The following is a 27,815-nucleotide window of genomic DNA, read 5'->3' as shown; positions in this document are numbered from 1 at the left end:
AACCAACTAGCTTCAAAGAAGGCAAATGAGCAGGTCCAAACTGATGTGCTAAACATAAAATTATTTCAGGAGGAGTAGAGGACTTGAGCATGGACCTCAGCTCTGAATTACAGTGAGTCTTCTGTCTTGAACCACACTTGAACCCGGCAGACACTCACTTTAAGAGCTTCTCCGCGATGAACTGATCCCTAATTGTGCAAATAGTTATCAAATGAGGGTGTGAAATACTTCAGAAAGCATTTCCAGTGAAATCAATAGTGAGAGTTCAATGTTCGTGTTTGGAAGGAAGCACAGACAAATGTAGATTTCTTTCACCCTACCATTGAGATGCTGTACTTGCATGCCTGTGTACCGATGAGTACGTCCGCGTGTTCGTGAACATGTTGATCTGCTCTTTATGTATGTACGTATCAATGTGAAATGTGACATTTTTCCGTTGGGCATGATGGAGAAAGAACAGCTGATGCGCACAGGGCTTTACTTTCACAACAAGGAGACAAGCATTTAACAGTTCATTATCCACTTACTCTCGGAACACACGGCAGTAGAAAAGCAAGCTCGTGGCTCCAGTACCACTTGGGAATGGATTCTCTTTGGTTATTTTTTTTGTTGTAGGAAGACAAGGAAAAGGTGCCTGGGCTTCTCAGAGGTCTTTTTATTCTTTGTGAAATGGAATGGGGTTGTTTGAATGACTTGAATAGATGTCATTTGGTACCAAGGCCATGATTTCAGCAGAAGAGCTTTATTTAGTATTTCTATGCAAAGCAGCTACTTCAACTGTTTATCATTTACGAGGCATCTTCCTTGATCCAGCACGTTACAGTTTCGACACTGAGACTACAGTTGTAAGGAGAGAAAAGAGGCTGGGATTTTTTTTTCTCAGTAAAAGCTTTAGCCATTTTTCGGTTTCTGGGGCTGTGATCTGTTTTGAGTATTTCCATGCTGATCTCAAAACCCATCTTACAGTGTGTCGTTATGTTCAAGTACTGTATAATCTATAACTCATTACCTTAAGACAGGAAAAAGAGAATTGCCATTGAGCACTTGAAGCTAATAAAAAAAAAAAGCAAGGGTTTTAAGATACCAATTTTAGAAAGGAGTTTATGTTATGTTCAAAATGGAAGAGGTTCAAAATGTTATGGCCTGTGAGTTTGTAGTGGTCAGTTTGTGCTCAACAAGTAGCCCCCACTATTTCTGATAGCTCTCATTTTCACATTGGTCTCAAGCCAATCATCCATGGGTCTAGAAAGACTCATCTGATCTTTTAAAATTTAGTTGTCAAGTGTCCACTGATTAGACAGATTACTGGATCATAGACCATAACCCCAAAGCCTCCATATTTAATTAGCTGACTTAGCACCAATGACTGAAACTTCAGTTCCTGTATATATTACATTTACAAACTAGATGCCATTTGCAGCAAGACCCCTTACCTGAGTCTACATTACTTAGAGACCTCACCGATAAACATAGAAGAAAAAAAAAAAAGTAGACTTAGAGCTGTCACCCTGCTCCTTATACAGAATCTGGGGCTTTGAGTTCAGAGCACGACAAAGACCATGTGTACCATAGTCATGGAAGCATTGAGAGGTCGAGTTGAGGACCCAGAGCACCTTGCAATTTAAATGTAGGTTTTAAAGATAGATTCCTAAGCTTTGTTTTCAAAAGTTGCTTTTTTAAGAGCTATGAATTTTCTTGTTGAATATTAAAATCAAGGTGCCTTAATAAATAGGTGACAGTAAACTCATATTCCAAGTATGTAGATACATTCAGAGGAAAGACATCAGGAAAAGAAATGGTCTGAACTAAAAGTATGCTCATCAGATATCTTGGTTTTGGGATGAGCACGGTCATTTTTACGCCATGATTGTGGTCTCAGAAGTAGACACACCAAGTCTATTGTCTGTTGGATAACATTGTGTGTCCATCATTATATACTTTTTGCTTCTATTTCCCTTTGCATTGTACTTGCTAGAGTAAATTAGATTAGCCTGGTGTGTAAGGCATGACAGTATACAAATTAATACTTTGTAAGCAATATTTAATTTTCTTATAAACCAGTAACTTCTCTGTACTTCATTGTTTTTAAGACACATCTTGTTGTTGTTGTTTTTCCACGTTTTTAACACTTCTGAAATTGACCCTCCTCTTACAAGCAATAGAATTATTCCAAGACCATTTGCATTTGTTCCTTTTAGTATCCTGGGGGTGCTACGCACATTCTTTGCTTTAGGTCTTTGAATACACATTGGAACTGAAGCTCCAACCAAAGAAAGTGCTGTGGGTCAGATTCTTAAGGGAGATTTTTTTTGTCTCCTTCCATCATCCAGTGTTAAGACTGAGACATGCATCTTCCCTGAAAGTCCCTTTCTGGTGGGTGGTTTTGTTTTTCATTTATCGAGTAGCCCTTTGGCATTCCAACTTTATAAGGAGACCATTCTGGGTGTTGGTTTTTGTGTGTATGTTTCATTATATAAAATAATGGTAAACCTTTAGATCGCTGTTGCTGTAGATAAAATTAAAAAATGATAATTCAGATTCTGATTTTGGGGAATTGGAGACAATAGCACAGATTGAGGCTAAAGTTACTTGTCTTCTCTGTTGAGGCAGGTTAAAAAAAAATAAATCTATGATGTTCATTATGGAGAAAATATGGGAAAATGGAGATAAAATTCGTTCAGGTGTGATTTATAGCACTCTTGGCTGTGAGTTCAGTGTTAATGAATTAACAATATATATTAAATATGATGTCATTAGACAAAAACACATGGAAAACTAGCTTACGTGTTGATCAGTTGGTGAAAGTGTTGTGACCAGACTCTTTGAGGAACCTAACCCTATATTTCCTCCAGGAGCAATGGAGGAGTTCAGTATTCACTAATTCAGTGTTCGTGGTGACTTCATAGAATATAATTACTGCAAATAACAAGAATCAGTTGTATCTTGGTTTATGATTACCGTCATTGAGCGGGATCCAGTGTCTTGGTTAAGTTTATGCCTCTCCCATTGATGTAAAAAACAACGTGCTTGGATATCGGAAGTAACCATACGAACGTATGAGCCAATTATTTTTATTTGAAAAGTTGTGTTACAGTCTATTATCAATTGTTATGGACCTAAAGACGATAGTTCTTACTTTACTCAACCAATATGTGTAAAACTTGCTAAGGAATCTTGAAAAAGCTCTGATCCCATTTTCAGTAATTTAACGAGTCTGTGAGGGACTAGTAGGCTTGTAATTATTTCATTAAGAGCATTAAACATTTGATCCAATGTAAAAAGTCACATATCTTCCTTAGCAAGGAAAAGTCATTAGCCTAATACATTGGATTATTTCTACTATCATTTGTATCATTCTCATTTAGTTTGCATGTGAAAAGGCTATTTGGGCTTTTTAGGAACCCAGCTGGGTCCCATTAATATGGGAATTATTGATGCTAAATGGCACACAGATGGCTGTGGAATAGCCAACATGCTCCAGAAAATCTAGAAAGAAGACGCTATCCTACAGCCACCATTTGCAGGGAACCCTCTCAACAGACTATTTTGTTGAGTTTCTTGAAGGTATTTGGCTGTCACTGGCTGTTGCCAGTGTTGCTACAAAGCACATGCTTTAAGACATTCTTAGCAGTCAAGAGACAAGTCAACATGTGGCCCCTTGCCTTCAGTTGACTCATCTCGGACTAAAGCATCCAGCTTACGAACTATTTGTTCAGTCAACAGTCCACATCCTTCTGATTAAGTATGGTCTGATCTGAGGCTCACTAGCTCTAACAAAGCCCCTGAAATGATGGGAGCAATGGATAGAATTGTGTCCAATTGTTTGCAAAACTCAGAAAGTATTTCTGAAGTGATAATGCCCTAGTGAGTACATTTTAAGCAGTATGTCCATCATTATTCCTTCTTCCTTTAAAGAAATGAATATCAATTATCTAGTTCCCAAGTCAAACTGATGTCTCTCAATGAACCCTCTTTATTTATTGAAAATAATTGTGATGCCCCAATTACTCCAATAAACCATTTTATAAAGTGTCTATTTAGCTCTTACAGTGTAGATTCTGTCTGGAAGGATTGGAAATAACCCTATTATGTCTGAAATATTAAACCAAAACTCAGCTGCTGCTGGAAAATGACAAAAAGGTCCCCCTTTTGTTTTCAATAAATCATAAATGCCTTTACTCCACAATTAATGTGAACTTGAAAATGGAAAATAACTCGTGAATTTAATAAACCCGTTCAAAAGACCGATGGGATTAAGTGTCCCTTTTTTTTACTTAGGCAGTGTGACATTTTCGTTTTGTTCCAAGTTTTTTTACTTTTTGTGTGACTCTGAAGTGTGTAAACAAGCCGTAAAATTTAGTAATTACATAATGACAATTTCACGGGTCCCCCTTAGTATAAAGGTGGCTAGACAGAGCAGCAAAAGCAATTTTCTTTCTTTACCTTGTGGAAAGGAACAAAAGGAAATTGAATGCAAAATCTGTATTAAGACCATATTACAATTATAACTCAGGAATCCGTTACACATGAAATGAAAACCAGGTGCAGCCTCGTGTTAGTTCTTATGCTGTGATGTTCAGCCAGGGGGTTGAGTGGAAACAACCCTGTGTTTAACCCATGCCTGGCTTTGTCACCCACGCTGTCCCACACACAAATGGCCTGACACCGTCTCTGCTTGTCTCCTGCAAAGTCGTCAAGCAGATGAAACTTGGATTCATCCTCACGTTGGTTTCTCTCCACCTCCCTGTCCCCAGGCGCCTACCCCAGTCACCCATCACTCTGGATTTACCCTCTGTTTTCCAGAAGGCTCATGCTGTTTCTGGTTGTCCAGCCCCTCCTTGGCTGTATTAAGTTCCTCGCTGGAAAAATGATCAGTGGCTTCTCAGGAGAAGCCAGGCAATCAAGACCCTCCCTCCTGTCCCTCTGAGTCTTATTCCCTCTGCTCCGGCCATTCTTCTACGGCAAGTGGATCGCCCACCTGGCCCTTCTGATGGATGCACCTTTTTCCATACTATTCCTTTTGCCTGAGCTGCCCTCCACCTCTCACCTCCATCTGGGGAAATCTTAATTATCTTCCAGGCTCCGCTCAACTGTATGTCCTCCACGTGCCTTCCTGGATCACCCCCAGCCACTCCCCTCTACACCGCCTCCAGACCCCTCACGTGGCACTCACCATGTTTTCTTTGTGTTACTGTATTTACCTACGTGTCCTGTCTCCAGGCACTGTGCTGGGCACTTCACAAATGCTGTATTGTTTAAATTTCACAACCATCATATGAAGTAGGCATTACTGTACTATGTAATAGTAAGAAAACAGGCTCAAAGAGGTTCAGTAACTTGCCCAAAGTCACGGTGCTACAAAGTAACAGACTTAAGCCTTTGAACCCAGGTCCGAAACATATATTCTTTCCACTACATTATCTTGCCATCTATTTAGTTCTTTTCCATCTTCTGACAGATGGATGGAGGTTTAAGATGGAGGAAGGGGCCAAGGTAGGCTTTCTGATTATTAAATACTGTTCAACAGAGAGAGAGTGTGTTTTGATAATTACTGTATTCCTAGCTAGACCTATAATTCAGGAGGAATTCAAGTTCAAAATGAAAGTGTTAACGAGTCCAAACTCGTTACTCGTTACACATGACAGGCCAGTAAATCAGGAGGCAAGGTGTTGGGGCAAGGAATAATGACTTTATTTGGAAAGCCAGCAGACCGAGAAGATGGGGGACTAATGTCGTCGAGAACCATCTTCCCCGAGTCAGAAGTCAGGCTCCTTTTATACTAAAAAGGGTAGGGAGTGTGGGCAAACTTCTTGGTGTCGGAATCCTTTGTGCTTGCAGCTGTCGACATAGCTCAGGTTATGGCGTCCCTGTTAACCTCCACCAAGACAAATCTTATTTTCTATTCTGCAACTATTTATCTCTATATGAATGCAAATGTGTTACACCCTTCAAGGTCAGAGCCTTGAGAATGGGCTGTCCTGTATATTTCAGGCTCTAGGCGACATTCTTTTGCAAAAACTGTAAACCAGCGTGACTGAGCCCAGGCAACAGAGCACAGGGTTAGAGCCAAAGGGAAAGATCTAACATGGAGTTGGCTTTGTTCTCCCCTACTACAAAAGAAAATAAATCTTTACCTAACGTTGCCAGAACAAATAAAATAGCATAAAAAGAGAATGTTCAAGACAATTTATAATTCAAGAAAGGTCAGCTAGCATTGGTCTCTGAACACTATTGGAAAATACGTTCAAGGGAAAGAAGTAAATGTGGCTTCCTACACGTCCCCTGGGGTTTTAAACAACTGGGGGCGATCAGGAGCCTGAAGACTTGATGATTATCTTAAATCTCTTATTAACCAACAATATCTTTATTGAGTACAAAGCCCATTTTTTTTTCATTCTGTCTTTGGTCTGACATCTTGGATACATTAGGGGAGAGTACCTTAGTGTTTCTAAGAGGGAAATCTCATCCCAAATAGACAGCTTTTCCAGCTGCCCTCTCCAGGACACAGAACCGCGAATCTCAGCTGCACCTCAGACAGATCCCTCCAGGGAATCTTCTGCCTCGAGCCAACGTCCCACCTGTCACCTGGCAGAGGCCCCATCCTGGGAAGAATTTAGACTTAGAATCTATGGGCTTTGACATCACTACTTTCGCTTCTCCTAAGGGAACGAAATCTATGTTCATTTCTGCTCTTTTATTCTCCTCTCATTTTCCAGGCTCCCCACTTTCCACATGATCAATTGTGTGTTTCTTTAACATGCGTGGCATGCAGCCATCACGAAGCATGTGTTCTCACTGCATCTCTATCTCAGTTTTGTTTGCAAACTTCGTTTGAATGTATCTGTGCACCCGGGATGCGAGTTCCAGCTATGTATGACTCTACATGTTTGTTCCTCATGCCAATCTTAACTTAAAATGTTGCTTAGGGAAAACAATACATGTAAGCTTGAATGTCACAGGCCATGCCAGACTTTAGGCCCTATCTTAGAAAGCCTGAGAATTTTCAGTCATGTGCTAGATTTGAGAGATTAAATGAGGTCAGCAGGAAAACCACCTTCAACCACACTGGAAAAAACTCTGACACAAAAGCTCCTTATTCTTTTCTTTCAAGCTTTTATATTTTCTCTTATCCTCTACAAAAGTCCTCAAAGCGAATTTTTTTTTCTTACCTATTATTTTGAAATAATTGTGTATTCACAGGAAATTGCAAAAGACATGCAGAGGGAGGTCCTGTTTACCCTATAGCCCGTCTCTCCCAATGGTTACATCTTACATAATAATAGGGCACACTCAAGCCAGGAAATTGACATGGGACTAATGTACTTTTAAGCTTCAAAAAAGGGGAAAAAAAGACAACCTAGTCAGCTTGAAGTTTCATTCTCTTTCTGGTTCCGCTCACGAGCAATAATCAGGCTGACAGTCCTGGAAAACAAAGGGAGGTACGCCCACGTGGCCACGAGGAGGTTCTCCACTCGCTGGAGGTAATAAATCCTAGTCAATGTCAGAGCAGGCTGGGGAGGGGCAGCCACATCAGGAGACTTGGGTGACCTTGAGCAAGTCAGGTGACCTCTCCAAGCATCAGGGTCTTAGTCTATAAAAAGGAGGAGAAACTGTTTCTCCTGCCTACTTGCTGGGGTCCTTGGGAGGATCAGCTGTGACGATGTGTATGAAGGATGGAGCCAGACTGCGAACCAGCAGACGTCAAGTCAAGTTCATAGTCTTTTCTGCAACTACTGCCAGCGGTGGTCTTATTCTTAGAAACGGAGCGAAACCACAAGGTGTGGAATTTCCATCACGTGTAAATGACCTTCCCTTTCTGCACCCTTAGTGGGAGAGATACTAGCGATATATTGGACAAGCACTCTGTGACTCATTACCGACGCGCCCCCGAGACACACGATCTATTTTAAAATAAATATTTCTGGACAGTTTCTTCTAAAAGGTCGAATGCATTTTAAGTAGCTTTTATTTTCATTCTGACCACAGGGTTGATTTCTTTCCTTTTCTTTTTCATGTCGAACATACAGTTGATGCTCCTGACAATACTGAGAAATTGTAAGGATCTCAGATTAGACACTGGGTGGTTTATGAAGTAGAAATGGGAATCGTCCAAGCCACGTTGTTCTTTGCTTTGTCCAGACATACGATACAAACTCCCTAACTCACTGGTGGGTTCTGGTGTGGGGGTACTAAAATTGCTAGTCTTGGCAGTCAGGGAGGAGAAACATGTAGGAAAAAGTAAACTGGAAATGTAGAAAGTAGAGATAAAAGTCTGTGTGTACTGAATGTTTTGGGCACTGCAATAAAAATGTTAAGATCCACTTTCTCCCCTCTGCCCCCCATATACAGGCTGGCATGGCTCTGACCTATGATCCCACAGCTGCCATACAGAATGGGTAAGTAGACAACAGTTTCTCTATTTTAATTGCTAAGGTAGCTTTAAAGTCTGAAATCAGTCCTAAAGAAAAATGTTCAAATCTGCCTTTCTCATCACTGTATATTTTTCTTCCCACAAGTGACTCTGATTTTATAGCATCCCCCATGTCACCTGTTCTCACAAGGCTTCTGCCTGCGTTAAGTCTCTTTCTCTCTCATTGGAGAAACAGCAAGGAGTAGGATTGTCACCAAGTCCAAACTCACTCTGCTCGCCGCTAGACAGGCCAATAAATCGGGAGACGAGGTGTTGGGGCAAGGAATGATGACTTTATTCAGACCAAGAAGATGGGGAACTAATGTCCTAGAGAACCATCTTCCCCAAGTCAGAATTCAGCCTCTTATACCAAGAAGGCGAAGAGGTGTGGTTGGGTGTTGCAAACGTCTTGGTGTCGGAATCCTTTGTTCTTGCAGCCGTCCACGTAGGGAAGGTCATGGCGTCCCTGTAAACCTCCAACAAGACAAGTCTTATTTTCTGTTCTGCAACTTTTTATCTCTATATGAATGCAAATGTGTTACACCCTTAAAGGTCAGAGCCTTGAGAATGGGCTGTCCTGCATATTTCAGGCTCTAGACGACATTCTTCTGCAAAAGGTGCAGAACCAGCGTGACTGAGCCCAGGCAACAGAGCACAGGGTTAGAGCTAAAGGAACAGATCCAATATGGAGTCAGCTTTGTTCTGCCTCTTACAGGATGTGAAGGGGGATACAGACAGACTAGGCTGGGAGGAGCGTCTGCATGTCCCTAGGATGCTAATACGTCTAGACTTCAGCTTTCAGTCCTTTTAGCGTGTGCGCAGGTTCATTCCAACATTAATGATGCGTCCGCTCTTGCTCTCTGGCTGTCAGGGAAGGTAACAGACAGACTCAGGTTAGTAGTACTTGGTGATTATATTTTCATTCTTCGTTTTAATAAGCATCTGGCAATGTGCAGCCTCTTACTTAGCACAAGTCACAAAAGCCTAAAATTCCCTCTCTGAAGAATAAGACTTAAACGACATCACCTAGGCTTTCTAAAAGTTTGTAATCTGAATATCTTTGGTTCAAACTTTCTTCTTACTTCCCAATTTCTTTGCTTTGCTTCGGCTGTCCTGCGATTGGTCAGTCAACCAAAGAAGAAGGGTGATTTTTATTTTCACAGTCTTTTCTCTTGGACTTCCCCCTGGCTTTCAGTTTTCTGACTCTTAGTCTCATTAGAAGAATCAATCAGAATGAAGTCCTCATTTAAAATCAACGTCCAGGATGGAAGGAGTTAAACTCCATTTTCTCTTTGGTCAGCCGCATCTAATGAAAGTCTGTGGGATGTTGAAAGTGTTTAAATCCCTCTTCTTCTTATAGTTATTCATGCAGAGGGTCATTTATTCAGTCATTCAGTGAACATCGAGTCAGTCTGCCAAGCTCGGTAATAAGCTCTATAGGTTTAAAAAAAACCAAGCTATGTGACGAGGGCTTTGCCCTCAAGAAACTCATGGTCTGCCCTTCCATGAAAGAGTAAACAGGGGTGGTCATCTAGGGTAAGAGTCTAGTCCGTTGTCCCTTGTTGATTAAAACTTCTCTAGGAGTGAGATGTAAGGATATCCTTTCATTTATTCAATAAGGACACTTTTATTTCCAGCAAAGCACCTTGAACTTGGGGGAGGGCAGAGGAAGTTAAGGCATGAAGAATTAAGTCGTCTAGAATTGTGCTGTGTCATTGGAAACATAAAATAGTCAACTCAAAAGGCACAAAATAAGGCATTATAGGCTGAGTGACAGTGACAGAAAATAGGTGTTACAGTGGAAAGGAGTTACATTCATTGAACACGTACTCGGCACCAAACATTTTATATTTGTAATTTAATGGTCCATGGGTTCAGAGTCTGATACATGTAAAATACACGTAATTGCAAGGAGAAATTGATATCCATACTAGAAATAGAAATAACAGTTGAATAGATACCTATGTGTCCCTAACTACTTTCAACAAATGTTAGTATTTGCTTACATATATATGAATGGATGTATATATGAATGTATCTACCTGTCTGTACTATATATTTATATGTCTATTCATTATAAAGATCTTCAAGTCCAAGGCTGTCTGTCAAAGACTGGGGATGCCGCAGTGACCTAGGCCTGGACGAGACTGAGGGATGGTTTGCTTTTGTTTGTCATCTTTCCGATGCACAACTTAAAATCTGAATTTTTCCAAAAGACGTAATTTTCCAGATTTTCATCCTGATTCGTTAACAGACCCAAAGAGAAAACAGTTGGGTTTCAGCTTCTAATCTGAGCAGCCAAAAGTGAACTTTGGGTGATGTCATGTTAGAGGCAGTGAGGACTGCCTGGTACACAGTGACCACTTCCCCCCTCACTGCCTCCGTAGCATATAGCAGTTGACTGTGAGTATATCCATCCACCTTCAACCACTGTCTCTGTGATACGTCTTTATCTGGACCTTATATTAACAGGTGGACAATATCCTTGGAAGTATTTGAGCAGTTGCAAAAGTGGTTCAGCCTCTTCCGTGATCCCACTTAGATATTTACAACAATGACTGTTTCCCTCGGGAAACAGATTGTAGTGAAGATGCTAAGGATAACCGTCTTCTTGATTCTGTCTACTCTCATCTGATAAAGAACTTCATGCTATCCATCAGTCCCTGTCTTCAGTACTTTGTCCACTGAATATTCTTTCCACCTTGTAGAAATACTCATTTCTTCCACCTATCAAGAGGGTAGAAGAGAAACAGTCCTTTCTGCCATCCAGGTCACTTCTGGTGACCACACGATTTTAGCTTTCTCTTCCCTGGTAAATAACTTCCGTTTTCTAAACACCCTGTCTTCCCATATTGTGGCGAATGAAGCCTACCAAAGTATGAATTCCGGTCTCAGACTTACTGGAATTGCCTTTGCCGGTGTCCCCAGTGATCTCCGTATTTGTCAGTTGTAACTGATACATTCTTAGTCCTTATTTGAAATCTTGTCTCCCGTAACTTGTTGTTGGTCCCACGTACACCTTTTTGAAAAGTTCTTATCTCGTAGACTTCACAGCTCCATCCCTGGCTGGTCCTCCTCGCTCTCAAAGCGCACTGCACACTTGGTCTCTGCGGATTCATCCTCTTCTGTTCACGCTTACTGATCTTTCTCAGAGTTTAGTCTTTCCTCACTGTGTCTTCTCTCTGGTTGATCTCATCCGCTCCTCTTGCTTTTAGGAACTGAAGACTCCCAAGTCGGTATGTCAAGTTCATAACTAGATAAAGGGAATCCCTGTGTGTCTAACTGCTGGTCAGGTGTCACTCCTGGATATCTTTGTCCCAAACTGAGGTCGTTATCTTCATCAATTCTTCATCATACAAGCCAAATTAAGTGGAAAACAATACTAAATTACTTTTTTCTTTTTTAAAAATTCATTCTCAAGCCATTTAGGCCATGAGCTCGAGTTCTCTGGGCTGCCTGTCCTACAGCATTCTTAATGATAAAATCGGTCATTAAGACTTACTCCATTTAGCTTTTTTATGTCTTTTAAAAATTTTTACATATACATACATATATTTTTTTCAGATTCTTTTCCATTCGATGTTATTACAAGAAATTGCTGTCCTCAGTGTCAATTTGACACTGTTGTTGCAAGATACTTCACCGGGCCATGATGCATTTGACAGTCTTTTTTTCACATAGCTATTAACACATTCATTTCCCTGATGGAATGTTAACTCTGAAGGCAGCTTCCCTGACTTACCCATCTTTACAGATTGTTTAACCTGGTACTGTGAAGACCAAACCAGAAATAGAAAATGTGAGGAATTCAGCCCCCTTCCTGGCATCAGTGTTCTCTGTGCCCATGTAATTCCTTAATCCGATTCTCCTTCAGTACAGCCTCCAGTTTCACCCAAAGCAGCCAAACTGAAACGTGAGTTTAAGTCTTGTGTTAAGAATAGAATTTTGGAAGCCTTAGGCTACCCATGGTGTGTTTGGTGCCAAGAAGATAGAAATTTCTATGCATGTTAAAACGTCAAAATAACCACAAATGTTTTCTCAACGGACTGTTCTTTGAGTTAACGTCAACATGTGTCTCTCAGCGGTGTGGAAACTGATTTAGAAAATTTACTCAGCATATTAAGAAATCTAACATGAAGGTCCAGAGTAAAGTACAGTACTCCCTAATCACATTGCTGCAGTCCATCCAGTAGGCAGCCCTAAGGCAGAGAGCAGTCATCTCTCAGAGAGACAAGTACTCATCGCTGTGGGGAAGAAACTGGTCCCATTTGACATGAAACAAACACATCCGGAGACAGAGTTCCAACTCCCTCCAGGCCAGTTAATATTGTTAAACGTTGCTTAATGCTGGCTCCGTTTAATAAGCTTTTTTCTTTTTTTTACTTTTGAATATTTATCTACCGTATCTTTAAAATCATTTTGGTGACACAAATTTGAAAAAAACAAAACAAACAAAACAAAACCTTTCTATCCTATAGGGAACAATGTGTTACCCAAAAAAAGTTCCCATGCCTGACGCCCCGTGAGGCCAAGCAAAGCAAAACATCAGAGTCTGGTACAGAGAAAGGTTTACTGCAGGGCCGAGCACGGAGGACAGACAGGCTGCTTGCACTTGAAAAACCTGAATTCTAGATTATTCCTCCGTCATTCCTTCTTTCTCTCCGTCCCCTGATTAGCAACTCTTTGAATTGTCCTTTGGGACTCAGGGAAGGTCAAAGAGGCTGAATGAAGCCTCATTCTTACAAATGAGAACTGGGGGACATGGAAAGGATTCGTAGACCCCAAAGGGTCCTGCTCAGTTTCAAATGGTCATGCAGGCAAATTCAGTATGAGACATGGTGCAGATAACGTCGTCCCTAGAAGCACGCAGTGCTGGGAGATTTACGTAGGTATTAATTTTTGTATGTATGAAATATACAAATACAAATATAAAGTATTTCTGAAAGAATACGTAAGAAACGGTGAGAGTCTTCCTCTGGAGAGAGCCAACAGAGTCCGGAGAAGTAGGGGTGAGAGAAACTCATTTTTCCCTGTTCACATGTTACTATTCTTTGCATAAAGGAAAAGCAAGAAAATTGATGCCACAGGACCACAGAGGAGAGGCAGGTACTTTCTAATGAGGGTTTTGAAGGCTTCTTGATGGTTTTAGAGATGTGCAAAGCTAAGAAGCGCGTAGTTAAGAACACGCGTTAGGATCCTGTAGCATCCTGAGACTGCACTCGGCCATCGGGCTTTCTGAGAATCAAACGCAGATTCGTGGCTCGGGGAGCTGGTAGCGCCATTGTGTCGACACTTATCTGTTCTGAATTCCCTCACCTCAACGGTAATACAGCAACGGAACTAAGCACTCCCAAATTTAACTTGACCTTTAGTAAACGAAGAACGAACATTTGTCAACGGGGCACCGTGGTGTCTCTGTGCCATTTGGCATCTGGGCGGTGGAAACTGTCAGTTCTGTCATCTGCTCAAATCTACCCAAATTGTCAATTAAAAAAAAAAAATTAGTTCAGTGTCACTTTGATGTAAGGCTTTGAGGGTTACAGTGAAGAAGGTCCTGGGTCGCAATGGACAAGTAAGACTCTTGGCACTTTTTCCTGTTGGCTAACTTAGGAGAATAAAAGTGTCCATTTTTCCTTCAGAGCGATCTGGCATAACTCTATAATTTGTTATTACAATTGCCCTATTGCTTTTGTCACAGTCCCATATGAAATTCCATCACTTTCAAATATGAGGCTGGGAGGGTAGAAAGAATTCCGCCCCATATTCAAAATGTCATCTTTCCTGTGCCCTTTTCACTAAGGGCTGCAGGGTAAAAAGCCTTTTGGATTGGTTTATTTGAATAAAATGCATTCTTGGGAGAGACGTGAAAAAAAGAATTTGCTCTAGCATTGGCTTGCCAGCTGTTTTATATGGGCATTTGATATTAAGCGATACAGAAACCTTATCTTATTACACTGGGAAAGGAATCCAGTGTGAAGGAGATGTTGGTATTACTATAAAAATGACCAGTAACTTATTAATCTTGTGCTATGGTGTTGCCCTGAGGATAGTATTCCTCGTTCTGACGCTAACAGAGTTGCCTGTGGACATAAAAGACAAGCCAGTGCTGTTTATTTCCGGGTGCAAATAGGATTGTGTATAGTTTCCTACAGTTAAAAAAAGAAAAAAATCTACCCTGGGGTTATTGACGTATTCATGTAATTCTTAATGTCAGTGAAACAAGATTTCACCATATTAGTATTGACTGCTAAATTCCCTGAAGATGACTTTTCTGCAGGCAAAATAATGTCCTATTTGTGAGCTAGACTTCTATTTTTTTTTTTTTTTTTTTTTTTTTTGGATTTCTGGAGCCCACTTGCCTTTAATGCCAGAAAACCAAATAACCCTCTGCATTCCTGAAAGACAGTACTTTTTTCAGAGGCCAGCTTAGAGTTCTACAGATAATCCAGCTTAGCTAGGCCTCGTAGCTCCTTTGGCACTGGGAGTTTTGTTCACATGAAGCCTCTCCGGGGATGGCCAGTTCCCGTCCCCAAGCAAGAACGCTCACCCTTGACACTGCACTAGCGACTTCTGGGACCAGACAAGTTTTAGGCTGGGAGCTGTCCCGAACTTAACAGCATCCCAGACTTCTGCCAACTAGATACCAGGAGCGGCCCCCTGACCCAGTTGAGACAACCAAAAATATCTCCAGATCCTGCCAAAGGTCCCTTTTTGTTTAGAACGAAGGATAAACGGAACATTTGTCATACACGTGTGAATTCGCTATGTGAATTTTACCATAGAAATCTCTCTTAGGGGAGTAAACTCTTCCCAGAAAAATGGTCTGTTAAAGAAATTCATTTCTGGTGGGAGGGTGTAGCTCAGTGGTAGAGCGCGTGCTTAGCATGCACGAGTCCTGGGTTCAATCCCCGGTCTCTCCTCCAAATAGAAATTAACAGATAAACCTAATTACTTCCCCCTCAAAAAAAAAAAAAAAAAAAAAGAAAGAAAAAGAAAAGGGCAAAACAAAACAAAAACAGAATTCATTTCCAGTTTCCGTAATAGCATTTGCAAGGCGTAATGCATGTATTTCCAGTATAGAAAACATACAGTCACGCGTCTAGAAATACCTGAGCTTTGTTATTACGGCCAGAAAGTGCTGTCAGTTTTCCCCTTCCGGGTCCCCAGGAACACGGCATCTATGCTTAAAGTATTTATTCGGATGTTTTCTTTCTTTCTCTCTTCCTTTCTTTGAATGTCATGGCCATCTGAAAGTGGTTTTAAACCGTAAGGGGTGCACGACAGGGACTGAGAAGAAAAAGGGAAAAGACTGGGAGATTCACTGTGCACCTCCTTTGGAGTCCAGCTCTGTGCGTTTTCTTTAGATATGGTGTCGCTAAGCCTCGGAGGCAGTGACAGCTTCCCTTGTCCCGTGATTTAAGCAAAGGTTTCCTGTAAATGCATCCGAGTTCCATCTGGACTTGGGGAGAGCTTCTTTCAAGAATTCCAGAATGAGGGAATCCAGTCCGTGTGCTGGGTCGGATCCTTCTGGTGCATTTTCTGTTCAGAATGACTCTCTGACTTGAGTGGCAGTATTGGGACTGGCTGGGAACTATGAAATACCATTCTTGTTTGATGGATAGGATTAGAGCAGACAGAACAAAAACGCATGAAATTCTCCCCCAAGGGCTCCGTTTGTTAGTATCAGTTTACTTGGCTGGTTTCTTAATGTTTCTGCTCTCTGTTTTTCCCATAAAATTTCCTGTAAACTCTGCCTGTCAAGCCAGCCCTCACTGCTTTCATTTTTAATATGCCAGTTGGTGCATTCTGCAAAATAAACCAGCCACTCTAAAATCTGATGCATGATTCGCGCTGTTGGCACAAGAGGCTGGAACTGGGTTTTTAAGAGCAGTCAATCCGCTGCATGGGGAACGCACAGAGCTGGCTGTTGGTGGAGTGGTCACGAGTGCCCGGTATGTCGTTATGAACCTCCAATAAATCTCTCTGATCACTGTCTCAGATCTGTCAAAGATAAGACCTCAAGGGTTTGTTTGTTTGTTGATGCAAAGGATAGTTTTTGCAGAAAAGTCTGCTACCAATATCTTTGCGTGCTGCAAACACAGGCATTAGTGATGCTTTTGCCTTTGCAGATGTGTGATGTCAGCCTATTTCCTCTGGGTTCTCCGCCATCAGCTTCCTACCTGAACAGAAGGCATTGTCCGTGCCCCCACGAGTTAGACACGGGCACTGTTTTTATTTCCATAAGTTGCTGTATTTACTCATTCATTCATTCAACCTCCAGGGATTAAGTGCAGGCGAACCTCAGAGAGCATGGCTTCAGTTCCAGCCCGCTGCAACAAAGTGACTCTCTCAATGAGTCACACGGTTTTTTAAATTTCCCAGTGCATATAAAAGTTATCTTTACACTAGGCTGCCATCTATTAAGCATGCACAGCCTTATGTCTAAAAAACAAAACAAAACAAAACAAAACAAAAAAAAACCAATGTACATACCTCAATTAAAAATATTTTATTGCTCAAAAATGCTAACCATCAGTGGACCACACAGGATTGCCAGGAAGCTTCAATTTGTAAAAAGCGTAGTATCTGTGAAGTGCAATAAAGCAAAGCACTGTACTTACTACGTCCCAGGCTCTGTTCTGGGCAGCAAAGTCAAGGTGTCCTCAACTCTCTTGAAGCTGACATTCGAGAGGGGGAAGTAATCAATACAGTAGTCAGTGTGACTGCTGTAACAAAAAAACCACTGATTGGGTGGCTTTAAATATATCACGGTTCTAGAGGCTAGAAGTTCAACATCAAAGTCTGGCTGATTTGGTTTTGGGTGAGGACTGTCTTCCTGGCTTTTAGATGGCTGATTGCTGACTGTGTCCTCACATGGCCTTTCCTCCGTGTGAGCAGGTGGCCAGAGAGAGAGAGAGAATAGGTCCTCTGGTGTCTCTTCTTATAAGGATACTAATCCTATGAGAGCGGGGCCCCACCCTGATGAGCTCATTCAACCTCACCTTCTTCCTTAGAACCTCCATCTCCAAAAACAGCCACCCTGGGAGTTAGGGCTTCCATATATGAATTTCAGAAGGACACAGACATTCAGTCCATAACATATGTAAAGACATTTTAAAGAAATGACTGCTTCAGATCGGGATAAGAGGAATGAAATTAATAAATCAGAGGAAAGAAGCAGAGAACAGTTGGGGGTAGAGGAGGTGGTTGCTACTTGAGCTGCAGATCTCTCAAAAGAAGGGGAAATTTCAGTGAGACTAATTTTGAGAGAGAGGTCATGTTGGGGAGATTTGGAGACATAAGCATTTCTAGGTAGAAAGGATTGTATGTTTAGTGGCCTGAGAAGAGAGTGAGAAAGGCAGGCTCATTTGACAGAAGAAGGTCAGTGTGGTTGGATCCCAGTTGGCTTGGGCAAGAGGTCAGGCATAGCCTGACTGAGCTAGCCGATCCTGGGAATTCAGAATTTGTTCTCATTACAGTGGAAAGCCATCAGTGGGCTTTAGGCTGGTGAATGTACGGATGAGATGCAATTTAAGTGGCTGAATAGAGAAACTCAAAGGAATGTTTTAGTCATACCCATCTTTGGTACACAGAGTAAATATTCAGTACATTAAATTTTTTTTCCTTTTCCAGTTTTATTATGTAGAATTATTACAGTCCGATTGCACATACACATTATATTGCATGTAAATACATATCTACAGTACACTGCACATTTTTTTAGTTTACACATAAGTACTAATTATTGTTTCTAAGAACAGATTAGATCTTTAGCTTTTTAAACTTACATAGTTATCAGAGGAATAAAGCCAACTACAAGATAAGAATCAACAGTACACTTTTTAAAAAAGTAATTGTTTTTTGGCAAGGGGAGGTAATTAGGTTTATTTATTTTTAGAGGAGGTACGGGGGATTGAACCCACAACCTTGTGCATATTAAGCATGCGCTCTACCACTGAGCTATACCCTCCTGACTCAGTACATTTTTTAAAGTGGAAAGATGATGTTTTCTTGCATAGTAACTGACTTTTTGTTAAAAGCCAGATTTATTAAGCATGATTTACACAGAGTACTACTCATTCTTAAGCAGGTACAATTCTGTGAGGGCTGACAAATACACAGTTGCAGAATCACCCAGCAGTCAAGGTGCAGAACAGTTAACATCACTGCCCAGAATCCCTCATATGACTTTGTAGCCACCCCCTTACCCCGACCTCAGCCTTTGGCATCCACTGATTTATTTTCTGCCTTTATAGATTTACGTTTGCCAAAGTGTCGTAGAAAATGGAATTCTGCAATGTGGAGTCTCCGGAGTCTGATTTCTGTCATGTAGCATCATTCACTTCACAGTCATCATGTTACATGTATCAGCAGTTCCTCCCTTTTTAATGGTTGAGTAGTGTCTGGATGAACCAGAGTTCACCAGTCTAGTTGAAGGATACTTGGCTTGCTTCCGGTTTGGGGTGGGTATCAAAAAGTTGCCATAAATATTTGCATTAAGGTTTTTGTGTGAACTTCACTTCTCATTTATCTTTGGTTAGTATCTACCAGGGGGATGGGTGGGCTAAATATATGTGTGTTTAACTTGATAAGAAACTGCCAAACTGTTTTCTAAAACGTTTGTACCGTTCTGAGTTCCCACCAGCAGTGAACGAGAGTTCCAATTCCACTGAACCCTTGGTGGCATTGTCTTTTCCCCCCAATGAATTCGGTCGTCCTCATAGGTATATAGTTAAGGTCCTTTTTTTAAACCTATACAACTACAAACTTAGGGATGTCGTAGGTATAGGTATGGACAGCAAGGAAGTTGCAGTGTGTAATGGAGTCATTTTTTTAAGCTACACTTTTTTTAAAGCAAAAGAGTATGACCTTCTATTCCTTATTGAGAGCTAGGTAAAGTAAATTTAAGACTACAGTTCCCTAATCCTTGCTTGAAGACTTTTATAGAATCGAAGCTTAAAGAATTGACTCTGAACCTTGGCAACCCTGAAATCCAGCCCCTCCTATGTTCGATGGGAGTCTGTGGGGTGCTTCTTTAGAAGGGAAACCCATGAGATTCTCTATTGAAAATATCAGTGACCCCTGAGAGATAACGAAGCTTTTGTCCCCAAGGCTCCAACCTCAGTTATACTGTTATAAAATAAATATAATAAAATAAAATAAAATATTAAAATAGAATAAAATCAAACAAAATAATAAAAATAGAATAAAATAATAAAATAGAGTAAAATAAAATAAAATAGAATAAACTAATAAAATAAAATAAAATAGAGTAAAATAAAATAAAAATACAATACAATAAAATAAAATAATAAAATAGAATAAAATAATGAAATAAAATAAAACAAAATATAAATAGAATAAAATAACATAATAAAATAGAATAAAAATAAAATAAAACAAAATAAAATAAAATAGAATAGAATAAACGTAGCAGCTGGCTTTTGCTAAGACCAAGGCAGAGTGAAATAATGACTCCATTATCCCTGCTACCCATTTTCCCAGTCTACTCTGACATCAGGGAAATGGTCCTTCACAGGCAGCCTGGTATCGTCTGCACGTTCTGTGCCTGGCTGCTCTAGGCTTCCCCTTACCGGCAAGACATGGAGGAAATGTGACTTCAGATCTGCCCAGGAGGTAACGCGCAGACCCCAGGGTATAGTGTAAGTAGAGACAGCGAGTCGCTGTCTTCAGTACCCTGTAACAGATCTGTCACAGCTATCCTTTGATGACCTCCAGAAGGATCATTCCCCCTCTGACTTGGGAAGCCCTGATCTTGCCCAACATCACTGAACATAATTGTTCAGTGCAGGGCCCCGGAGGGCCAGACAATTCCGTGCTTTTCACAGAGTCTACAGAGTACACACCCTAGGTCTCGCATCTCCACCAATGCCTTAACCCAGAAAATACTGCCATCCCCACCTGGACACAAATTGTCCACTTCCTTCTCTTCTCAGGGAGAAAGTATTAAGTACTTTCTTTCTTTCTTTTTCAAGCTGAGTGGTTTCTGAGGGTGGGGGCTCACGCCTAGCACAAAGTATCTAGAAATTTCCAGGAGCCAATCCTCTTTGTTGGATGAACAGATGGATGCAATTTGTGTATGTGTGACACCGGCCACCTTCATACAGCACGATGCTGCCATTCTGCCTTTCTTTCAAAGAGCGTTAGAATGGCATTGCCTTAAAAAACAATCAGACAAACCAAACAAAGAACAAAAGAACAATGCCCATGGTTTTTCTTCCCCCGTTGGTTAAACGTATTATTACACTCACCTGGCATAAGTGGCTTTGGTGCAGCCGCCCTTTAAGGTGGCTCCAAGTTGTCATTTTGCTCAGAGCGATTCATCCCCTGGTGGAATCAAAGAATGGATGCTCCTGTTCACAGCTGATGGGAAACAGGAGGGTGGAACTCCGTCCTGCCCAGACGTGCGTGGTGGCACTGGGTTCCAGACAGGCAGGCAGCGGCTTCATGAATCTATGAATCTTCTGTTTTGTTTTTTCTGTTTGCAGATTTTATTCTTCACCGTACAGTATCGCAACCAACCGCATGATCCCACAGACATCTGTCACGCCATTCATTGCCGCTTCCCCTGTCTCCACATACCAGGTATGTCCAGTTTACCTGCATCTCACGACAGCTCTGTCTTGCCAGTAATAGGCTCTATCAAGGCACAGGGGACACAGAATTTTTTTTAAGTCATTTTTTTCTTTAGTGTCATCGTAATGGAATCATACTCAAAACTATCAGTGTGGCCCACACTCTCCAGGGCTTGTCTGCCTGTTTCACTGAATTGTAAAAATCCACCGTGCTTTGCATCCTTCTCGCTGAGTTTCCATGGTGACGCCACTTTCCAGCCAACATCCGCCCAGATTTCTTAACACCGAGACGTCATTTTGTTTGTTGTCTGTGACTTGGGGTTAAGAGTTTCCCTCGTGGGGTCTTTTCTGCAAGCCCATTTCTGGCCCTCCCTGCAGGATACGTTACCACTGTCATCTCATTTTGTCACATTGTCCCGTGTCTCCATGAAGAGCTACATGGATAAGATGGTAATCACGTGGTCCAAGAACTAGGGAAGATTCTCAAAGGGGCGCCAGTCCTTCCTCCTTCCTGCTCTTGCTTCATTCTCGGTTCCAAAGAGGCCAAAAGAGACCTCAGGGCTTCCACATGTGGAAACACGAGGAAGTCTGAGACTCAGTGTGTGTCCTCAGCCACTTAATTCTAAGTGCACAGGTGGATTGAAATTAGCCCTACTTCCCCCCGAACAGTGTTCCTTATCTTATTCCTTTGAGTTATCAAGCATATGATAGTTCTCCCTGCTTCTCTTTATCTCCTAGAGCTCTTCAAACAATTCTTCTAATTATACTTAGAACAATAACAACAAGAAACGCTTATAAATGCTACATATCGAGGGTGCCTAGGTCATTTTTTAAACCTTTGCAGAGAGCGAGCGAGAGAGAGTGTGAGTGTGGGCACGCATGCGTTTCTCGGTATTGTGTACCTGCTGGCGGGGAGGCTTTACCACGGGGAGAACCATAACGTGGGTACCAATTCAGGGAGGCTTCCCCTTAATCAGTCACTACATATGTCATCTCGGGATGTCCCAACTGTCCTGAGCATCTCCCTTAAGACCATACACATTTTTGCCTTTAACTGGTCTCCCCTAGGAAGCAGATCATTTTCATTCTTTTTCTGCACTTAGATTCTTGACTCCTGTTGCGGGGGTGGTGAGTGGGATAGACTTGTGTGCATTGCATCAGAGGGTCTCAGAGCAGCTGACATCTTGACTGCCTTTCCTTGGGACCCAGGAGGCTTAAAGGCAGGTGCAATTCAGCTTTTGTCCTGCCTGGTTGTCATGTATGCTTTTGTTTTTTTTGCCCCCATTTTTTCCCTAATCTTGGCCTCTGCTGCAGCCAAGACCACCCATTGAGCTCCACTGTAGAGCACTCTGGCGACATGAATCAAATGGAAAAAAAAAAAAAAATCTCTCCAGAAAAGTGATTTCACTTGGGAGAGCCCAGAAATGGAATTTAACGCCAGCTCTCTTTTATCAAAAAAAAAAAAAAAAAAAAGAAAGAAAGAAAGAATTAAAGCAATTTCCTATGTTTTTGATTCCTGCTTTTCACTGCCTTTTTTTTTTTTTTTAATCTAAAGTTCACTGGCATTTCATTGGTATGAGTACATTGAAAAGAGAATCTTCAGGGTACTTTATGTCACAGTCAGCTCTCAGAAGCTGACTTTGTCATTTGCCTGATGAGGGACATTGCAGAACAGTTGGCTGGCTCATAGACTCCGTTTAGTTTGCCATACTATAATTACCATGGGAGGGGAAAAAAAATCACAAATTTGCTTAACTTGGGTTTAACCCAAAGCATTCCCCCAAGTTTCTGGCTGATCTCCTTAATTCTTTCCCCGACTTTTACCACTTGGATTTATTTCCAAGATGGGATCGCTTGAGAATTTGGAGTTAGAACCAATGACAGAAAAAGAGGGAGTCTTGGCAGTCATGCTAAGTAATGCCTCCTTCATTATTCGTCTGTGGATTCCTGGGGCTTGACCCCTAAAAATAGGAGGTCCCTGAAGCCTCAAACATCAACCTCAAAATAAGTCCCAAGACCCCGCCTGGCCCGTGCGGGCACGAGAGCCCGCTCTAGTGAAGTACGATTTGCTTTACATTTTGCCATGTTTCAGGGACCAAATGAATCAGGTCCGAGAATTTCCTTTCGAGCCTTAGTTTTGAGCGCCAAGTTAGCTGTCAGTCAGATGGACTCCACTTTCTTAGGACCTAGTGTGACTCCGCTGAACGCAAGAACCAAGTTCTCTCTGTGATTGCTTTGTGCTAATAAATGCTGTTTGATGCATAGGTCCAGAGTACTTCATGGATGCCTCATCCGCCATACGTTATGCAACCAACAGTAAGTGTTCTCAGTCACCTGAGGCTCAATGTTTCTATTATCCAAGTGTGAGCGATTGTAATGCGTAGAGGCTTTGGGGTGAAGCTTTCGTGCCATTCCATCCGTCTTTCAGGCAGCCTTGTTTTCCAGATAATAAAGCTGTTCCTGAAATTTTACAAAAGTATGTACAGTAGATGGACAGAGAGAGAGAGGACAAATTCTATTGGAGGAAATAGCCATCAACCTGTCAAGTTGATGTCTACCATGTCAAGTTGACGACTACCATTTGTTATGCACAGGGCATCTCTACTTCACGCGAGAACTGCGAACTCTGGGCAGTTAAATCCATGATGGAGGAAAGCCTTTCTGTTGTCTTCCTCCTCCCATCATGCCTTGTTTTCTTTGGATGCAGTTTGGTGTGCTTTGGGAACGATTTTGGGTATCATGGCCAAGTGCTGACTCAAAGCAAGAGTTGAAATAAGAAGGTATTTGTTTACTAACAGGTGGAGATACATACAGGTAGATCACAAGGTTGGTCGATTACGTTTATGGAAACTAACTAGAACCATTCTTTTCTTCTTTAGTGGAAAATTCCTTCCAAAAATATTCAAGCTCTTTTTTCGAGTAGCGGGCGTTCCCATTTGCTGGCGCAACAGAGCATCAGTCCCAAGGGGAAAATGTTACATATTCCGTTAGGGTCTAGGCTTGGTGGCTAAAGGTCCTGTTGATCCTGGTCCAGGTCTTGGAGGCTTTCCGGCTTTATAGAAGCATGACACAGAGAGATTTCAGCAGCTCATGAGAGTGTCAGGTGGGGAGATACCCCCGGCTGAAAGCTGTGTGACAGGGTCGCTGGTGCATGCTCAAATCTGTGCCTTTGTTTCTTTTTCTGACACTGTCCTTAACAAGGCTTTTGGGAGGATTGAGAGAGAGAGAGAATGTGAAAGCAATTTTTAACGTATGACGTGCTATATACCGTGTTATAATGACTAAGCCTTATTATTGAATTTATATTAGTCGTACAAAGCAGCAGTGCTACATTTGAACCCTTTTAAAAGCTAAATATCAATAAGGGAGCACATATTAAACGTCAGGGAGATAAATACACGGGACTCAAAAGATCAGAGCCCTGGTTTTCATGGTTGAGTTTTGTCCATTTTTTTAAAAAAATAAGGAACATTCTATGTTGCTCCTAATATTTTAATGGTTTGCTTTTTAATTAAAGAAAAACGTCTATGTAGCTTACTCCAGCAGACCTTCAGACCGTATTTTGCAAACCCTCCTATTTACTCTTACTTAAATACCTCAGGGGCTTTCTGAGTTCGTCCGGTCGGTTTTGTGTAAATCTTACCAACATGCAAGGAATCCAGGCTACACTTTGGTGTCCAAGTCTGTCAAGAGGTAAAATCCAGTATATGCTGCCAAGCCAACATATGGCACAGACCGAGCCAACATGGGAAAAGGGCAGAAGTCTTGCCAAGTTCTAAAGAGTAGACTTTCTGGAAGGGGACAGCTGCCTTCTGGAAAAGTAATGTGTTCCCTTGAAGAGCACTCACGCTAGCCCAGCGCTCACCCTGAAGTTAACCATCATCTCATTGTGGCCAAAAGGAACGCATGTCTGGCAAAAACCTGAGTGTGTTTTCCAGATAGCAAAGCATGGAAGATTCTATCCTTTTTCTCAAGCTGCTGAGGAGAAGGAGAGATAACTCGTATGTGTTTTTATTTCAACTGACACTGAGGACACAAGCCAAGTGCTTCATTCCCTTGTCCTCCACCCCAGCCATTTTGGGGGAGTATTGTTTCTCATGTAGCTTCCTCCAGCAATGGGGGTGTGTGTGTGTGTGTGTGTGTGTGTGTGTGTGTGTGTGTGTGTGTGTGTGTGTGTGAGAGAGAGAGAGAGAGAGAGAGAGAGAGAGAGAGAGAGAGAGAGAGAGAGAGAGAGAGAGAGAGAGAAAGAAAGAGAAAGAAAGAGAAAGAGAAAGAGAAAGAGAAAGAGAAAGAGAAAGAGAAAGAGAAAGAGAAAGAGAAAGAGAAAGAGAAAGAGAAAGAGAAAGAGAAAGAGAAAGAGAAAGAGAAAGAGAGAAGTTGGCCCCTTGGCTCTTTCTTGCTCCGGCTGCTGCTCACTGATACCTTACGACTTCCTCTAGCTAGACTGTGCATCGCGTTTGAGCGTAGGTCACTCTGTTTAAGTTTAAGATGTGATGCTTGTGGTTGGGGCAGATTCCTGAAAAACAGGGGTGGCTGGGCCACCCACCACTGTGTCGTCTTCAACTTGGAAAAATGGGCTAGCCAGCATCATGGAACCACCGAATTTGTAGCACCAGTCTTTGCCCTGTAGAAGTTTTGTTGGTTGTCTGTGCTGTACACAGAACCTTTACCCAACTGGTCTTTGTTCCATCATCAGAGTAGAGGTTGGTTACATAAAGCACCCTGCGCTACTAAAACATAAAAATTCTTCAGCAATCTAAGGTGAGGGAACAGAATACCTGGAGCTGAAGAGGATGAGTGAATGACTTGACGGCTAAGGGCATGGGTTCTTGGTTAGGCTCTTTGGGAGAGGACATGCCTCCCTGGTTATAGGACTTTGGGTGATGAAACTTGCTGAGTCGCAGTTTTCTCATCTGTAATATGGACACAGAAGTATCTAAATTATTATGGTTTTTGTCCATTAAATGAAGTAAGGCTTTAAAGCTCTCAGAGTAGTCTGGCCCGACAAATAGCAAACACTGAATAAAGTTATTATCAGTTATGAGGAGATAACGATGCATGATGCTTTAAATGAGCCCAGTTATGCAAAATGAGTGTCGGTGAGGGAAGAAAGGTGAGAATTAGCAGTGATCACCCATTTCTCCCACATCCACACTGCTGACTCAGCACACTCTGCTAACCAGCTTGGTGGAGATAGCCTCTCAGACTATAAATAAGATAAATTGCTTAGATTGGTACTTATGTCATTTATTGACTAAGTCTTTCAACACCTCCTAATGAAAAAATATAGAATAAAAATAATGAAAGTAAAAAATAAGGGTCCACAGGGTACCTCTTTGATGTCCGTAACGGGAACCTACTTTATAAATAAATTCAAGCAGTCAGTAGCTACACATCTCCAGTATGTTGCCCATAAGAGTGATCTGCTTAAACGTCTGTCTTTTCTCGTGTTTTCTCTTCCATTACCTTGAGCAAATCGCACACGTAAGATCTGGTGTAGAGGTCTGCCCCACCACCACCACTGTGAGCGCACCCCGACCCTGCACTGCAGCCAGAACCCTGGGAATCTCACTCAGGTTTGACTCAAGGGCTTGAGGGTCTCAAGCAGGCTTGGCTCTGAAGAGGAAACAGTACGTTCAGGGAAGTCTCAGAGCGCGGTGCCTCTGGTCCGGGCTGCGGTGGACCAGCGGTCCAGCTGGAGGGGTGATGATGGATAAGAGAGAAACGAAATGAGGGAGAGAAGGAAGGGGAGGAGTAAAAAGATGGGAGGAAAACAAAGCCCAGCTGGGCTGTTTAGCTTTGCTGCTTTGGAGATTTACATTTCTCAGTTGTGTGCAGCGCACTTTTTTGTAAACCTAGAAGATGAAGGGGTTTTTTCAGTATGAAGGAAGAGGGGATAGAAGTCGCCTGGCCCAGGTCAGAACTATAGTACGAGGAGTTTGTGCAAGGGATCTGTTCCCCGTCCATGCAATCGGGTATGCGTTGCAGCTTCTCAGCGCAGGGTTCTGTCCTAAACCAGGAAATCTTGCCACGATACCGACAGGGTTTTAATAGATGATGGATTGCACTAAATATCTAGTCTGCGTGATGGCTTGTCCGACTGGAATGTCACGCGGATGCACAATTGAAATCCCTGTGTTGCGCTACATCGGCTGTTTTGTTAAATCAGTGCTGCCAGGGAGCAAAGATGAGGGTTCCCAGGCAGCGGCATCGTTCATGTCTCTTAAATTTTCTGTAGGCTCATTTGAATCATAAGTCTTCCATTCTTCACTGTGGTTGGCATTATTTCGTGTCAAGGAGAAAGGTCAGCTTTTATTTTTACTTCATTACAGATTAGGTTAGGTTAGGTTAGCTAACTACAATTTTCTAAGAAATTGCAAGATGGTCTTTTTGAATCATCGGCTGCTCTGTTGCCGTGCGTGGCGAAATTACGGCTTCTATGCTTAATAAGCCTTGCATTTACAGCTAAGGGGTAAAGGTAAAGTTTCTGTCTACAACCAAGGGGAAAAATTCAAGAAAGCTACAGACTATTCGATGTGGTCTTTCTTGACCTGCAAACAGGTGAGGCCAAAGGCTTAATTTTAGGGGCCGCACCCTCCAAATCTGCAGGCGTGTTTTCTCTAAAAGCACATCACCCATTTGGAAAGAACACCTTAAACCATTCGAATTCTGTTCAGAAAGCAAAATTTTCAGATACTACCCTTTGACGCCGACAACTGAGCTGAGCAAAAATTCTTAACCCTCAGAGTTTCATTGTCAAAGTCCCCAAGTCAAAATGTGGTTTACTAAGTAAGGAGTTGACCTGGGGG

At 41.9% G+C, this 27,815-nt stretch overlaps 1 protein-coding gene across 17 annotated transcripts in view; it reads left to right on the top strand.

The window, feature by feature from the left end:
• RBMS3 (RNA binding motif single stranded interacting protein 3) overlaps window positions 1-27,815 on the top strand; it is a 627,961-nt gene that overhangs the window by 494,429 nt on the left and 105,717 nt on the right. For 11 of the 17 annotated variants that reach the window (XM_074345363.1, XM_045520121.2, XM_045520114.2 and 8 more), the window contains 3 exons: window positions 8,350-8,396; window positions 20,920-21,016; window positions 23,272-23,322. In XM_074345363.1, the coding sequence (XP_074201464.1) occupies window positions 8,350-8,396; window positions 20,920-21,016; window positions 23,272-23,322 (195 nt within the window). The remainder of the gene's footprint in view (window positions 1-8,349; window positions 8,397-20,919; window positions 21,017-23,271; window positions 23,323-27,815) is intronic. The other 6 variants (XM_074345362.1, XM_045520120.2, XM_045520122.2 and 3 more) reach the window with 1 other exon arrangement.

This window comes from Camelus bactrianus, chromosome 17 (genome assembly GCF_048773025.1).
Source record: "Camelus bactrianus isolate YW-2024 breed Bactrian camel chromosome 17, ASM4877302v1, whole genome shotgun sequence".
Taxonomy (NCBI): Eukaryota; Metazoa; Chordata; class Mammalia; order Artiodactyla; family Camelidae; genus Camelus; species Camelus bactrianus.
The sequence above is the reverse complement of the archived record's forward strand: the minus strand, read 5'-3'. Positions and strand labels throughout refer to the sequence as shown.